This window comes from Lampetra fluviatilis, chromosome 11 (assembly GCF_964198595.1).
Source record: "Lampetra fluviatilis chromosome 11, kcLamFluv1.1, whole genome shotgun sequence".
Taxonomy (NCBI): domain Eukaryota; kingdom Metazoa; phylum Chordata; class Hyperoartia; order Petromyzontiformes; family Petromyzontidae; genus Lampetra; species Lampetra fluviatilis.
In genome coordinates this window covers 13,247,507-13,264,292 of record NC_136285.1, presented here as the reverse complement: position 1 = coordinate 13,264,292, position 16,786 = coordinate 13,247,507, and the positions used below count along the sequence as shown (strand labels likewise).

Below are 16,786 nucleotides of genomic sequence, written 5' to 3'. Positions count from 1 at the left end.
GAGAAAAATGTCCATGACCACGGGGAGCTAGACATGCAAACTCCGAATCAGAGGTGGGACAAAGTCATTGTTATGCAAGTCCAAGTCGAGTCGCAAGTCATCAAATTCATGACTCGAGTCTGACTCGAGTCCAAGTCACATGACTCGAGTCCACATCTCATAGGTGGGACAAAGTCATTGTTATGCAAGTCCAAGTCGAGTCGCAAGTCATCAAATTCATGACTCGAGTCTGACTCGAGTCCAAGTCACATGACTCGAGTCCACACCTCTGCTCCGAATGTACAGGTGTCAGGGTTGGGATGGAACCCACGACCTCCTGTATACCAGGCAAGGCAGATCATTTCTCGGCAATAGTACGTACGTAGCATGGTGCAATAGTACGTGCCAAACGATTGACTTATTCCATAAATAACAAAAACTATTTTATCCAGACGACTTTAAAAATGACAGCCCGTGCGGTCAGACGTCCACTCAGGACAATAATCATCTCTCCGGATTCTATAAAGTGCCACTTTGAGAGAATACGCATCACTCAACGCGGCGCACCGTGGAGAAATATCCGACTCCCGTTATAGGAATGTGGAATTTCCACCAGTGGTCAGAAACCTCAGCGCTGTCCTGCGTGACTTGAAATTGAGCGGGTTTAGGCCACCATAACAACCCATCCAAAAAATACAATATATAGAACAGTCGCGCACCTCGAAGTGGCGGTGACGTCACCACGGCGCTTGTGCCATGCTGGGTGCACTTTTGAGGCCACGTGAGGAGTCGAAGGGCCGCGCTGGCAAAGGAGGTCATGGCAACAAGCGCAGCAAGGTGCCAACGGGGGGGGGGGGGTGGTCGACTGACCGAGACTTGGCATCGATGCACCACGCCACGCTGTCTCCGATCCGTCCGCTTGTCACGCACGTGACCTGTCTCCCCCTCTCCCACGCACGTGACCTGCCCCCCCTCTCCCACGCACGTGGCCTGCCCCTCCTCTCCCACGCACGTGACCTGCCCCCCCTCTCCCACGCACGTGGCCTGTCCCCCCTCTCACACGCACGTGACCTGCCCCCCCTCTCTCACGCACGTGACCTGCCCCCCCCCTCTCCCACGCACGTGACCTGCCCCCCCCTCTCCCACGCACGTGACCTGCCCCCCCCTCTCCCACGCACGTGGCCTGCCCCCCCCCTCTCCCACGCACGTGGCCTGCCCCCCTCTACCACGCACGTGACCTGCCCCCCCCCTCTCCCACGCACGTGGCCTGCCCCCCCCCCTCTCCCACGCACGTAACCTGTCCCCCTTCTACCACGCACGTGGTGACGATGCGCGATCAGCAGCTGTTCGTGACATCCGGTCGGTGCGTCACATCCGCCCCCCGCTGTCACCTTCCGCCGACGCCCCCCCCCCACGTGGTGGCCATGTGCGCCGATTGGGAGTCGCAGGCGCTGGGTGCCATCGCTCCCGTCCTGTTGCTGCTCTTCGTGTTGTTGGTGGTCGCGACGCAATACACGTTCACAGGTAACCCCACGTTACCCCACGTTACCCCACCCCCCTCCCTCCCTTCCTGCCTCCCGCCCGCCGTCTGCTTCCGCTTAAGAAGCGGGTCCGCCCATCGCCCGCCAAGTGAACGCGCAACGCTTTGGCCAACGGGATCCAAACACGCGCGCGAACGTCGTGTGTGCGTGTGTTATACAGCACTGTAGGGGGCACTGTAGGGGGGGGCACATGTGGGTGCATGGGCCAGTCATCTCAGTCATCTCAGTCGGTCGACCCGTGTGGCACCGGGGTCTCGCCCCGCGACCTCCCGCCGGCGGGCGTTCGACATTTCACGTGGCCTCAACGTGCATCTAGCCTGGCACAAGCGCCGCGGTTGTTGTTGTGTTGAACTTCTATCGCACCGTACGTGGCCAATCGTGCTGATCAGAGTTACGCGGGGGAAGGACGACTGACTAATGCTGCACATGTTGTTTAACTCGCTACACTGGGCACGCAATGCATGAAGGTTTTGAGTTGGTCACCGGTGGTGATTTCGAACTCGCGACCCTTCTCGCTTGTTGCTGTTCGAGACGGCCCCGCTACATTTATTACCCCGGCAGCATTTTTTTTCCATGTCCACGCGCAATGATTTGGACCAACACGTGCCCGCCCCGTGCGTTCGCGTCTTCTCGTCAGCTCGCAAGCCCCGTCGCTTTTCCAGGGTTCCGTGCCACCAAACTCCATCGTGTGTTGCCTCCGAAACGTCGTGATTTTTATTTTATTTTACTTTTATTAATTTTTATTTTTTACCTACGTGACTTTACCGAAAAAACCTAAGAATATGAATCCTTGCAGTCACGAAAGCTTCAAATCTAGAATCCATCTTCCCACTTTGTGGCCATGTGCTTCCCAATCTCAGTCTTTCTCTCTCCCTTAAAACGTGTTAACGTTGCACCAACATTTCATATTTACGGTCATCTCCAAACTCAAAACATCGTGTTACTCGGTGTTCTCCCATCCCCCCCGCAAATAACAATATCACTTAGAGATACTGTATATTCTTTATAACCCCCTCAGAGCTTTTCACGGCAACATGAGGCTTTAATGCGAGGCCATAGGTTGCTGCTCACCTTCCTTAGAATACAAAACAAGTGCACGTTTAATATTAATGCATAATTGCACTAACTTATGCATTGGGGAACAGGACTAATCTTAAATGATCTTAAATGAGCTGCACACACTTGAGTGGAGAGACCCTTAGCCCAAAAAGTCTCTCGATTTTCAAAGTGCTCCTGAATAGCGCGACCCAGGGGCATGCTAACAGGCCTGATTCGCTCCTCCAATGAGCACGGTTGGCTGCTACGTACGGTGGCAAAGAAGTTCAACACAGACAACATTTGCCTGCTCAAGTCAATGTTGCCGCAAGACATCGGCTTTGAACGCCGATCGGCTGATGGACAAACGCAGTATTTTATTTGTTTGTGGTGGCAGACTCTTGCCTAATTATTAATTTATACAATCGTCAACAATGACAGACTATTTATTTACGTATAACCAAGTAAGAACCGATTGTCCTGGCTCACAAAAGCAAATACTCTAAAGCAGTGGTTCTTCTTCTGCTTAACCTGGGCTGCATCACGCACCGCCTGGGCGTACGAGATGTCCTTTCTGGGGGTGCGAGACACGGCCAGACTTTTGTTAGAAGGTAAATAATCGAAAACACAAACTAAGCATGGGCATGTAAAGACAGCGACTTTGTTTCATTAAACCATATGCATTTATTAACATTGTACTTTTTTTAACGAATGAAAAGCAAAGGGATGCAAGGCTGCAGTAAAGGTTATGTTGAGCTTATTTCGCACCGTATGTAGCCATCCGTGTTAATCGGGAGATACAAACGGTACAATAATTGCAACAACAAAAATTAACCATAAACATATCAAGGGCTTCATAAATTGGGTCGTGAACAAAACTTGCTCTCTTACCAATGCCGATATTTTTCTGAGAATGCAAAAAAGCCAAAATCGCACATTCATATGGCAAAAATCCACTTTTGGCTTTCCAATAATTGGCGCTCATTATGCTGGCGCTTGACAACATGTACGTTGCCATTGGCAGAGATGTTTTCACTTGTGCACTGACCATTGAATCATTAATTGTGAGCGGTGTGTTATGCAGTTATCATTAGGCACCATTTCAAATATAAACGAACGTTTTCTAGTCCTTAGGCCCACTGGCCTTCCAGGACCAATGTGTTCCCAATGTGTTCCCAGCAGAATGTATTTAAGCAGGCAAATGCTGTGTTTAGTGAACAGTTAAATGCTGCTGGGTAGTCCATATCTATGCATGCAGGAGCACTTTGCAAATTGTGAGAATTTCCACTCAAGTGTGTACAGCTCGTTTGAAATGAGCTTTGCCTCATTGCTTAACTCGATCTTGTGCTTGAGCTGCACTGATTACGAGGTCACCGTTTGCCATCTACTGGGGAAATTGAAGACTTTCGCCATATCCAACCAAGTAAAAGTAGGAGCAATTGTTCCACTTGTATGGATGTAAAAAATAAATCACCTCTCATTCACTGGTTCTGAAATACATTTAAAAAAACCTAACATTAAAATGCTAACATTAAAATATTTGACCGTGCCAATTATTTTTGGTAATTTAAAATTTTTTACACCATCAAATTTTATGGATTGGTTCATTTAATGAGGAAAAGAAAATGCCTCATGCAAAATAGTTTTCATGAAAATGAATAATGTACAGACCTTTTTAAATCCTCTATTGTATGACAATATCCCCATGCTTTGTTGGTTGTGGGGATGGTTTGACCATAATTCACGACACTCGGTCATTTGCGAGTTGATGAAGCAGAGGGACTGATTCACATGGGAATTCCCACTGAGATTCACCGTGGCTGGGAATTGAACCTGGTTCTCTGGGTTCATCGGGTAATGCGTTTTGGGAAAACAGGAATGCAAAAATACCGAGGCCAAAATATAAAACAAAACTGAAAAGTCTTCGTGCCAAATAACCTCAGAGCTGTGCTTTGAGAACATGAATATTGTCATGGTCATGTGGTTAAAAAAAAACCCATGCTCGCCTTCACTCGTCCATGTGATCAAGTTCATCATCACACACTGACACATTCTTAAGAATGTGTCGGTCAAGTGCACTGTATTCCCGGTAGTAATAATGAAGTCTTGCTTGGAAAAATAACATGATCGTAAAACATTTGAACACTTGTTCGTTTAAATTTAGATGTTGTTTATGTTACTGTTACACATGGGAGGAATAATGATGATACGTCAATGCATCTTCGATTCCTAAGCTTAGCACACGTGCATTGCATTAAATGTTTACAATCAGTACATGTATGGGGGCGGAACGGTGGGATTGTGGTTAGCACACTGTATTATGAACCACGTGACCAGAGTTAAATTTCCGGTCACGGCTAACATCGGTGACGAGTGAAATCTGACCCTGTCACGGAACCCTTTTTTACAAACCCATGCTGATTAGGGTGGGGAAATATGATTAAACAACCCCCCACGGCTTACACAGCATGGAGAGACCTTCATCCAGCAGTGGATTGACAGGAGCTGCCACGTACCACGATGTTAGCATTCTAGAATCTAATCGTGGCAATGCAATCCCTGGGCAGGGGGCGTGTGAGCGCCAGGGAGTGGTGGGGATGGGGGGGGGTGTGTGAATTATTCCACCCCGAGTCCACGTACACCTCGCACTAGCTGGCTTTGCTGTCACTGCTTCTAGCGGTCCACCACTTGTGGATCAATACGCTCGCCATGAATAAAAACCGAGAGCCCGTGGAACGTGGCCGTGGCCAAAGCGCTGTTGTGATGCCTTTTTGCAGTTTAAGGTGCGACGATGTCCTGGGCAGCGAGGCTGCTGGGCTGCGCCGCTGTCCGCGCTGCTGGCAGGGCATTTGGTAGCGTTCACGCGAGGAGGCACATTGCCCTGTCGACGACCTTAGTCGGTAAATGCACCGCGCACGTTTGTTGTTTTTTTTCCCCTTCCTACCCCAGTGGGCAAAACATCCTTGGCAATTGTGGATTGGCAAAATTTGAACGGCAATAAAACTTGGAACGAGTTTAGTAACAACACTGCGTCGGCTTCCGCGGCTGTTGTGTGTTGCTTTCCGGTGCGTTTTCTTCGCGTTGTTCCTCGTGTCGTTCTGCACTACGTACACATGGCCTAATCCAAAATCACACACGGATCATGATGCATATCATTCCGCTCCACGAGCAATGGAGCGTTTTTGTTCGGCACCCGATTTCCTAGAAAAAGCTCCCCAGCACGTTGAGCGAACCGCCGAACATCGTGCCGAACGACACGCGGTTGAGCCCAAAGAGACGTCGGAGAGTTATTAACTGGCTTGCCAAGATCGCTGCTGCTTGTTGTTGTTGTCATTTGGCGGACAGCGAGCGATGGCGATGGCTTGAGGATGCTTTTAACCAACAGTGTATTGATCAGAGTTGATGATGGGGAGTCGTGGCGGAGTGGCTTGCGCACGAGGCTATGGACCCGGTGACCTGAGTTCTATTCTCTTCCTCGGCTGATGTCAGCAACGATTGAAATCTGAACCGGTCCTGGGTACCCCCCCCTCCACTTCACCAACCGGCACTGAGCAGCCATAGTAAAGTATGGTCAAACAACCCCCATAACTGACATGGTGAGCGAAAAGCTTTATCTAGTAGTGGATTGACGCACAGCCTTGTATTTTTTTTATTGTTATGGGAAGACAGAGATATTGATTTTGGCAAAACGGCATTTATGTTGACGTTAGGGTATTGAAGCATTGCACAGGTAGCATCAACTATTGAGTGCCGAGGATTTTAAAATGTTTTTTTTTCTTCGGTAAATGTCAAGGACATATACAAACAACCACACAAAAATGTCAAAAAGTATTGTGGGAAAAAAAAATCCATTCGCTTATTTGAAAAAATCTGCGGCTCCGATTTTAAAATGAACCTCGGGGCCGGAGGGGGGGGGGCCTTTATAGGCCAAGAGCAACACGGGTAAGCCGAGCGTGTTCATTTGGCTCAAAACAAGAATGCCGTTGTATCCGGACCTTGTTTTATTTTCTTGAAGGAGAGTTCTTGGTGATGCCATCTGAGAAGAAGGTGCTTCGTTGCCTGTGGGGATGATGCTGGAGGTCCTGTTTTCCGCCGTGCAAAGGGCCCCCCTTTGGGGCCCTGTTTTATTTTTATTTAGTGACTTGCTTAGCTTTCCTATAATTTGCACTCTGATCTCTTTTCGTATTGTTCAGTGTTGCAACTTCCTGACTCGCCCCAACTGGACATCTGTGATAAAGAGCTTCATAGCTCATCGGATTATTCCAGTCTAAATAAAGATTTCATTCTCATGATGGCTCAGGAGGCGTCGGGTTGATTTTCCACCGCCGTGCCGTTAACATCACACAAAACGAACGAATCGAGTCGAGGCACGGTTGATGCTGTGTCTTCGCTGTGCTTGCGGCCAATGTCGCACGCAGCGAACCTGTCAATATCCCCACGTCCCGCTTAGCCCCGAGCCAGACACCGATGTATTTTGATGGCAGCATGTAACAGTTATGTTCTGGCTCGGCTCGGCGGCTCAGCGATTAGCCAGTGCAAAACAGCCTGCACCGTCGAGGGCCCCCCTAACGCATGAGCTCCGCCTCAGGTGTGCCGCTGGAAAAAAGGTGGGGGCATGAGAGGTTGCCTGCCCTGCGCTGTGCCCACAGCTTCGTGCAAGGACACGAGGACATGTCGCGTCAACTTTGCGGAGGAGGAGCTCCGCAAGAAATTGAGCCCCCTCGAGTTCCACGTGACCCAGGAGAAGGGCACCGAGCCGTGAGTGCCTCGCTCCGTCGTCGCCTTTCGTGCTGTGGTGGAGTCCAGTCAGAAACGCAATCTTTATTTATCCTGGAGGGATTAAGCGGCCGCCCCATTAGATATCGACACGGTGTACCCCACGTGTGCCACCGTTGGGTGGCATGTTGTCTACGGTGACATGGGCGTTCGCCGCCTGTTGCACGTTTTGGATACAGCAATCACCCTGGATATGACTGCGGGCTGTAATGGCCTTCATAGTGTGAAAAATGAGAATAGGGTTTTACCCTTTCTGGCAATTAACCAGGTGTTAAGATGTTCAAACACCAAATAGAGACCTTTAGCAAGGAATCAAGTCTGCATTAACCACACGTACTTCTGTATTGTATGCACTGTCCTTGAAACTGATTTGCCTACACCAGAAACAGCCTTCGTTATGGCCTAGTCTCACCAGTGTTAGGCCAGAGAACGCCAAAAGGCTGACAGTACAAAGACAATGCACGTATCAGAACATTTATAGCTCGGGGTGAGCAGCTGTATCATGGGGCCTTTTTACTAGAATCAAGGTATGAAAAATAAGAATAGGGTTTACCCTAATAATAATAACCTTAATAATATGTGCCGTCTGCTTCACAGTGGACCTCAAAGGATCCCCTGACGCAGGCGTGGCCAACTTGTAAGAGGCCAGGCGCCAAAAAGTAGCCATGAGTCCTGCAATGAGCCAAGTGTTTATATACAGGGTGGTGCTTTAAAAATGTTTTAACACTTCTGAGAATTTGCAACAACGCCACAAGAAATGTGCCTCCGGGCTCTGGAGACCACCTGGAGAAGATTCCAGGCACGTGTTGACAACGATGGCGAACAAGTGGAGACTCTTTGACTTTTTGAAGCTATTAATATCACATTTGTTATCATGTTACAGTGCATTATCCGTTCATTTTCTATTAAAAACGATAGTCCCATATAAGTGTTAAACATTTTTTAAGCACCCTCTCTCTAGTGACAGTATTCGGCACAGCACGGGATACATTCATTGTTCTTTGCCACTGTGAGAGCGCATTCTACGTCATGTCCCCTTCGATGGAGCCGCACGCGGCTTGGGAGACACCGGTTGGCCCTGACTCCATTCGCAGTGGTAGACCGAATTGACCAAAAAATAAAAATCAAAACTTGCCCGCAAATTACTCAATCGGCATTATACATCGTAGTCATCCCCCACCCACCCAGACGAATGCACCGTCACCCTTACAAATGACTAAAACATGAACCCCTCAAAAATGTTTTCGTGCACCACCCTGCAGTACAGACTCCAACGGTGTTCCGTGAAAGAAATTTAACGTGAAGCGGTGTCGCCGGACCGCTTCCCATCACGACCTTGCCGAACTGCAAGTGGTCCGCTGACCTCCGGTTTAGGAACCACTTCTCTATACGGCGACTCCTCTACTTACGAACGAGTTGGGTTATCGTAATAAATTGGCATGTTTTGTTTAAGTGACAAACCTTACTAATTGACAGTGTCGGGTGGTGGCGGGTTTAACGACACATTTATATTTATGTGATCTAACCCAAAAAAAACCTCATTCCATAGGTATGTTCGTAAGTCTAATGTTCGTAAGTAGAGGAGTCGTGGTACTACGAACACTGTGGCATACTGTAGGACAGTGCTTTCATTCAGCGGGGGTTTGCTTACTCTGGCTCGCATGTGACACCTGTGCTGTCACCCTATCCAGTTCTAATTTTGTTAATTAAGTTACTGACATAAAAATGTGTCAACAAAGTGTGATTTAATTTTAGTCAACGTTGATTGAGTGGGACAAAAGTCATCGTGCGTGACGATTGCTGCAGTGCTAACGACAACTAAATGTGAATCATTTCAATTAAATTAACTATTCGGAATGCAGATAGTGTATTACCGAAGGAAGATCAAACATGGTATTTAGCTATATTTCTACCATAAAAAATGTACCGAGTTGACGGACTGGCCGACCTGATAATATTTGGGGGGAATTTAAAATGGGCGCCCCTCGCACCAACATTTAGTTACCTAAGCGTTGACTACACCTTAGCCTGCTTTTGTCGCTAAGGCAATGACTAAATGGGATCCACGGGCTAAGTAAGACTGGACTCGAATCGCGCAGTTTGTCGTCTACCGGAGCCGTGAAGCGTGCGACTAAGAAATGCTGACTGAATTCTGCACTGTTCCCCGTTCCCTCCCCAGTGCCTTCACAGGGAAGTTTGCGGAGCACAAGGGTAAAGGGACGTACGGCTGCGTCGTCTGCCAAGTGCCACTCTTCACGTACGTTGTCGAGCGTTCAGGGATATTTTTAGCGAGGCCCCCCCCCACCACCACCAACCCACCCACCCCATCTACCCCAGCCATCCCCCATGGTGCAGTTGACAAATCACAACTTTTCAAAAGTGATTTTTTTTTTACTGTAGCATAGCGGGGCTGCTTGTGTTGGCGCTTATCAGCCGCAGAGCGTTTGACGAATTTGGCGGTTGTAATGGCTGGTAATGCAGTTGCTTTTCTTTCGATACCAGCCTTTCAGTCCAATTTAAACGCCAGATTGTTTAACATTCTTTTTGAGTGGGCGCATTTCGATTTATGATTGGCTTACGCCTCCACCTGCTTTCAACCGGCTTCCTTGAATTTTTTGATCGCAGAGATCTGCCAGACATTCAAGGTTACGTTTTGTACAGTTTAACAATATATTGCTATTATTTTCAAATTGATTCCTGTGTTGTGCCGCGTGCTATGAATGTGGTAATTCACTTCATCAGCGGGGGGGGGCCGTGGAAATCTTAAACGCGAGAAAAAATTCCGTGTGCCCTGACGAATGTTTGAAAATGTGGTATTCAAACAGTGCCGTTATGCTGAACGCTTTTGTACTTTATTTTATTTTCCAGTAAAAATTATTCCCCGGACGCCGTTGTGCTTTTTATATTTTAATGCTTGAAGGTGAGGTTTAAAAATGAACTGCACGCGAGGTCGCCGCGACATCGCTGGTGCACCTCAAAATGTTTTATTTGTCCCGCAGATGTATAATTTAATTACGTACGTACGATGCTGTTTTTTTATTTACATTGTAAAGATTCTGCCTTTGGAAACGTACGCAATAAATAACGGGCTCGTGAAAAATAAAAATTGGAATTTTGAATGCCACTGAGAGAACGTTTCAGCTGGCTCAAGTTTATGATTAAGATGGGGGTGGGGGTTAACATGGTGAAATGTGTAAATAATTGAATTAAATACAATTATAATGGGTTTTTTTCCAGTGTGCAAAAATCATTTGTATGAAAGGATGAGCTCTTTCCTCTCAGCAACTGTACAAGCACCATGCTGTGATTTTTAATTTACCTGCTAACCGCTTTATATTTATGTTACATGAAGCAAAACACAAATGATCATGTTTGTCATATTTTTGTTTCCCATTTTAGATCACAAGCAAAGTATGATTCTGGCTCCGGTATGTTGTCTTAAGTTGAGCACCATTAGATGGGTGTATTTTTATGTTATTTAAAATGTGAGAAATGAAATGTAATGTTAGCACAAATACTGATTTTTTTTTTTAAATCATTACATGTAAGTGGCAGGTGGGCAGCAGATAAATCTGATTGTATAATTGTGAAATTTCTCTCAACTGAAATTTTTATTGGCTCCATATTGTGCTTTTAATTTGACTTTTTAAAATGATCTAATGGAAACCCCTGGTTTGTGAAAGTGATTTAGTTACTCGTTAAATAGTCTGGTTCTTTCAGTAAAGTCACGTACGTAGAAAAATAAAATAAAAAATAATACATCAGGACGTTTCGATCCAGCAGTTCTACTGCTGGATTATTTTTTCCACCTGAGGACGACCGCTTGTGTTGCGATCGAAACGTCGTGATATATTATTTTTTATTTTATTTTTCTACCTACGTGACTTTACCGAAAGAACCAAAGAGTATGGATTCCTGCAGTCACGAAAGCTTCAAATCAAGATACTCGTTAAATGTAACAAAATTCAACACATTCGCCTTAAAAGTAAAAAAACAATAGGCGGCATTTGGAGAAATGGCGCTTCTTCACAACACATAAATAATTTGTGTGGACAATATTTTCGCATCTCCGATTAGCACAGTTGGCTATGTACGGTCCAAAAGAAGTTCAACATATACATACTTGTGCTCTGAAGAAGGTCATTGTCTGATGTCACCTACGGTATTATATTTTGTTATTTTAAGGCACCTTATTGACTGATGTGGTGAGTTATTTATTGCTCATTGTGTTTTTGCACAACTGCCAATGCATCATTACCAAATTATTAAAGAGTCTGTGACAGCTTAACACGCTTTCGCGACCAATATTATCCATAATAGAGGTTATTTGGGTTCGATCGCGTAAATATAAATGTGTCGTTAAAAACGTGTCCGTTAGTCTGTGACATGAGTGCAGTGTATTTTGTTCTGCAGGATGGCCCTCGTTCTACAATATCATAAGTGCAAATGCGGTCTCGCACTCAAAAGACCGTTCGCATGGAATGCACCGAACTGAAGTGACATGCGGCCAGGTGAGAACACCTTGCTTTTTGTGTTTAGTTTGTTGTCCTTCCCTCCGTACCTCCGTCTAGCACGGTTCACTACGTGCGGTGCGAAAAAAGTTCAACATACACTACACTATTCACTACACTATTCACTACACTATACACTACTATACACTACACTATGATACACTGCATTACTATACACCACCACTATACTAAATTGAAAACGAATTTCTTTAGATCTGCTTTTTGTGTTTGAATATGGGACCTTTCTTGGCAATATAAAAATCTAACACTAGGTTTGGCCCTTTGGCAATAAAACAGTTGTGTTTAGATGTTAAAACACCAAACAGTATCCTTTTTCAATGTATCCTGTCTGCATTAACCACACGTACTTGTGGTGAACATGCAAACAAAAAACATGCTATGATACTGGTAGGAACCTCCTGGTTACACCAGCCCACAGGGGATTATTGTGTCCGTCCGTCGTGCAGGGAGGGGCTGGGTGGGGAGGGGAGGGTGGGCTGGTTGGGGAGGGTGGGAAGGGGTTGGGTGGGGAGGGTGGGGAGGGGCTGGGTGGGGCTGGGTGGGGAGGGGCTGGTCACCCCGTGGTGCCCTTATAAAACTCAACGTTTAACCTACTCACGCCGGCTTGTGCCCGCCCTCACAGTCGGGCATATTTGCGGAATACACCACGCCGCCGTTGACCCTGGCCATTGACCGAGCAACCCAACACGTTCCTACCAGCTCCCTCCGCAGAAATGTGTTTATAATATATCCATTGTCTTTGAAACTGATTGGTCCACATCAGCTGTCTCTGGTGTGGACCAATCAGTTGTGTGGTTAATGCAGACAGGATTCCTTTAAAAATGATTCTGTTTGGTGTTTTAACATCTAAACACAACTGTTTTATTGCCAGAAAGGGTAAAACCTGTTGTTATATTTTTTGTGTTTCGTTTGTTGTCCTTCCCCTGCACCTCCCGACTAGCATGGTTGGCTACGTACGATGCGAAATAAGTTCAACATACGTACATGCAACACCTCGGGCTTCCTCTAGGCTGGCCCACTTAAGGCTATATAATCCTAGGATTGTAGGTAATAATTTTTGCTCAACCCACTCATTGTTTGCCGACTCAGACTTTATTTTAGCGGGTGAGGCCCCATTGAGCTCAGCAGTTCTCTTCCAAGGACGCGGCCACAGCCCATGACCATCGCTAGCAGTGGGCGGTTGCTGCAGGATTCGCAGGCGGGCAACGTGCAAACTAACAAGAGCCGAAAACCAAAAAATATTCCCGCGAAAGTCAACATGCTTCCGTGGTTTAATGATTAGCTCAAGATTGGAACAAAAAACTTCAAACAACTAAAGTCTCAATGGACAACCTTTCCTCAAATGTCAAGCTACACAGCCAGGCATTATTGAAAAGACTGCCACTCACGTATCGGTCTTCTTCGCAGCCACAAGTCATGATACTGTCAGCAGCATGATTTGCGGTCCCACAGGACAGTGCCAACAATGGTTAGGGCCCTGGATTTGCAATATAGAGATCGCTGGATTCATCCCCCGGCACGACAGTGAAAATCATGTCCGAGTTTCTTCAATCACTCACGGCCTCTGTCGACCCAGCTAGTTCAAGTTAATTTATTAGGTATAGCCCTGTGAGCACATTCGGCTCTTGAATCGGGTGCAACCGCAACAAACAAAAAACATGAACAAGAAAACATCTTAAAGTGACTATGTGACTAAGTGCAAACAGAAAATCCAGGAAAAAAAACAGCAATTTAACTTGATCGGCAGTTCTCGTTTGGTGGGTGAAAAGTGTGGGCACCCCCAACTCTTTGAAGATGCCAGGCAAGCAGGGAAGAGTAGGCAGAAAATACCCCTCAGCGGATCTCTAGAGCTCCCTCTAGTGGAGGCCCTTCCGCCAGCAGTAACGTGAGCAAGCAATTTCAGGGTTGCACCTTTACTTTTGCCATTGAATTTGGCAGACAATCTTACAAGACACTTTGTTTTGTAATGGTGTAAGTTATGCATAGAACAGTCGGAGACAAGTTTAAAAAAAATAATAAGAATAACCTTTTAAGGTTTTTACAATTAAAATCAAAACCTTCAGGCAACTGTTTCTCAAATGTCCCATGTGGTCAGTTGCCATGGTTTAGTAGATTTTAAGCGAGACGATAATTGCTCAACGCACGTTCTGATAGCAACACAAGAGATTCACGAATATCATGTTCACGGTATGTATGTACGTATGTTGAACTTCTTTCGCACCGTACATAGCCAACCGTGTTAATTGGGAGGCACAGGGCAGCGATTGACTCCGTTCTCCCTCCTTACTACCCACTCCCCCGACAGTGTGGGGCACACCTGGGCCACGTGTTTGACGACGGGCCACCCCCCACAGGGAAACGATTCTGCATTAACTCCGCCTCGCTGACCTTCAACCCCGGCGCAGAGGAAGAGGGTGGCGCTGAGGCTGTGGAAGAGGCGCCCGTAAAACCGGAGCTGTGAGGCATCCGGGGCATTGTAAAGTGTGCACAACACGGAACCATTTTACGTTAGCATTTTATTAGTGGAAATGTCGTAAATTAAGATGCAACTACAAACATACTGTTGGCTTTTATCTTTAACAGTGACATAGCATGCTTGGCATAGGCTTTGGTGCAGGGAATTAAATGACGTTGCTGCCTGCCTGTCCAATTTCTCATCTCTTTGCAACCTGCCGTCTGGGCCTCTTGGGCCACCGGTTGCAGTTGCACCGACTGCACACTCGATAGCTAAACCAACCGATGTTGATAAATCACTAGAGCGTATGCGATGGTGGCGATGCCAGGCTTTAGATTTAAAGAATATATTTTTAGGATCAATGAAACTTGAAGCTCATGTTTCACAGTTGGAGACACAGCTAACATACACGCCTAAAGAAAAAGGGGTGCCTGTTTATTTGGTTTTATATTTACACCTTGTGGATGTCGCTTGTAGCAACCAAAATTAATTGCACTTAAGTAATGTGCATGACAACCCTCCGCTGCAGGGACAGAGTTGCCCACGTGTGAGGTGATAAAAAAAAAATAGGTGACCGATCTACAAGTGTGAGATGTTATACAATACAAGTTGGATTTTGGACCGCATCCCAACAGACAAATGCAGGAACCTAAACAGGAGGTGGATTTCTCCACAAATCTGGCTGCCGCCTGTCTATACCGGTTGTAATTACTGGCGAAATGTCGTACTCAAGATTGCAAATGTTGTGGATTTGCTCTCCAACACACCGGTGTGCTGTACTAGTAACGAATTGGCATGTTCTGTTTACGTGACAAACCTTACTAATTGGCTGTGTCGGGTGGTGGCGGGTTTAACGACACATTCCTATTTAAGCGATCTAACCCAAAACACCTGTATTATAGATTCTATTGGTCGAGAAAGCCTCGTGTTAAAATATGCTGTCACAGGTTTTAAACTATCCATTCCTTTCTCTGATGGTTATTTGTTTAATGTCTAGATTTTTTTGCACAAAAATTGTAGGCCTATATATAATGTTGTTGCGTCTTGGTATAGTTACCTGCCCATTAGCTTGTACTTGTCCCCCTATAAAGAGGCACACGATTATTAATGGTAAGTTTTATTATGAATCCTATACTTTTGTGATGGTGTATGCAATAATGTTCAAAATAAAGGTCATTCAATGGATGTGTAGGTGTGCACAGTGTATTATATAGTAATTAACTAGTATCACGTCATACTCGAAGGCTATTACTGTTGTGTTTCAAAAGGTATATCAAAACAGTCCTAATACATTCTAGATTTGAAGTTTCCGTGACTGCAAGGATCCATACTTTTAGTATTTTTTATATAAAATGAAAACAACTAAATTAAATCACGACGTTTCGGAAGCAACACAAGCCTCCGAATGTCGTGATTTAATTAAGATTTTATTTTTTACCTACGTGACTTTACCGAAAAAACCAAAAAGTATGAGTCCTAATACATGTTTGTGATCATCTACTTTCTTTGCAGTATTCACTGGGTAGGCATTGGTAGGATTTAATTTCCCACTTTTTCAGTGCCGCTGATGGGGACTGCATGAGGTGGGCATTCAACTCCGTAACTGGACATCTGTGAAAACGAGCTCTTTATAGCTCATCGGATTCCTCCAGTATAAATAAAGATTCTTATTCTGTAACCACAACCAAAGTGAGTAGCTATACTGGATGTGGTGTGCCAAGTGAGGCAACAGTCATTCCCAAGTTCTTGACTTGGACAAGATCAGGGCTTTTATCTCCAAATCTTTAATGAAGGTTGTCAATGCCTTCCTAAAGTGTTTTTTGCGTCATCTGATATATGTTTTGCTTTGTTAAGCTGTTGTTAACTTATTGTTTTCCAGTGTCCTTGGTTATTCAATACCATCCCACCGCCATCTTTGGCTTTTTAATGGTGCCTGCAACTTGAGCTCTTCAAATTTTGTTTTAAAGCTTTCATGACTGCAGGGATTAATATTCTTGGTTCTTTCGGTAAAGTCACGTAGAAGGGAAATAATAAAATCCAAAATATATAAAACAATAAAAATTCTTATATTTTTATTTTATTATTTCCCTTCTACGTGACTTTACCGAAAGAACTAAGAATTTGAGCTCTTCAGTTTCATTTCCCTACTGCTGTATTGGTTCTCTTTTTGTTGTGGTTCTGCTTGGTTTTGCGCTTTAATGGCCTGTGTTTGGTGATGGCAGTTATTGTGTTTAAGTGTATTATCATTGTTCTTTTCTTCGTGTTTATGTTATTTTATATTTACTGATGTCCCATGATAATAGAAACGCCAAAGAGAGAACAACACGCAAGGCTGAATTTAACGATTCATTCGTTAAGGGGCCGTCCATAAATGACGTCACGCGATTTTGGTCGATTTTTGACCCCCCCCCCTCGTCGCGGCGTCACAAAGTCAGACCCCCTATCAAATATGACGTCACAAAGCTCTG

General features: G+C 45.6%; 2 protein-coding genes across 4 annotated transcripts in view; one reads left to right on the top strand and one right to left on the bottom strand.

Annotated features, from left to right (window-relative positions):
- HEMK1 (HemK methyltransferase 1, mitochondrial release factors N(5)-glutamine) overlaps nt 1-969 on the bottom strand; it is a 45,522-nt gene extending 44,553 nt beyond the window's left edge. For both annotated transcript variants that reach the window (XM_078861040.1, XM_078861039.1), the window contains exon 1: nt 699-969. The gene's annotated coding sequence lies outside the window, so the exon portion shown is untranslated. The remainder of the gene's footprint in view (nt 1-698) is intronic.
- A 402-nt stretch (nt 970-1,371) lies between these two features.
- LOC144934831 (peptide methionine sulfoxide reductase MsrB-like) lies at nt 1,372-15,652 on the top strand. 2 transcript variants are annotated; one of them, XM_078861033.1, is made up of 7 exons: nt 1,409-1,503; nt 5,333-5,455; nt 7,205-7,313; nt 9,511-9,588; nt 10,731-10,759; nt 11,745-11,842; nt 14,169-15,652. In XM_078861033.1, the coding sequence occupies exons 2-7, from the start codon at nt 5,347-5,349 to the stop codon at nt 14,322-14,324; spliced, it is 579 nt and encodes a 192-aa protein (XP_078717159.1). In that variant the 5' UTR covers nt 1,409-1,503; nt 5,333-5,346; the 3' UTR covers nt 14,325-15,652. The 2 variants fall into 2 exon arrangements, with proteins under 2 accessions (XP_078717160.1, XP_078717159.1); XM_078861034.1 differs by lacking the exon at nt 5,333-5,455 and having other exon boundaries at nt 1,372-1,503.
- The last annotated feature ends 1,134 nt before the right edge of the window (nt 15,653-16,786 follow it).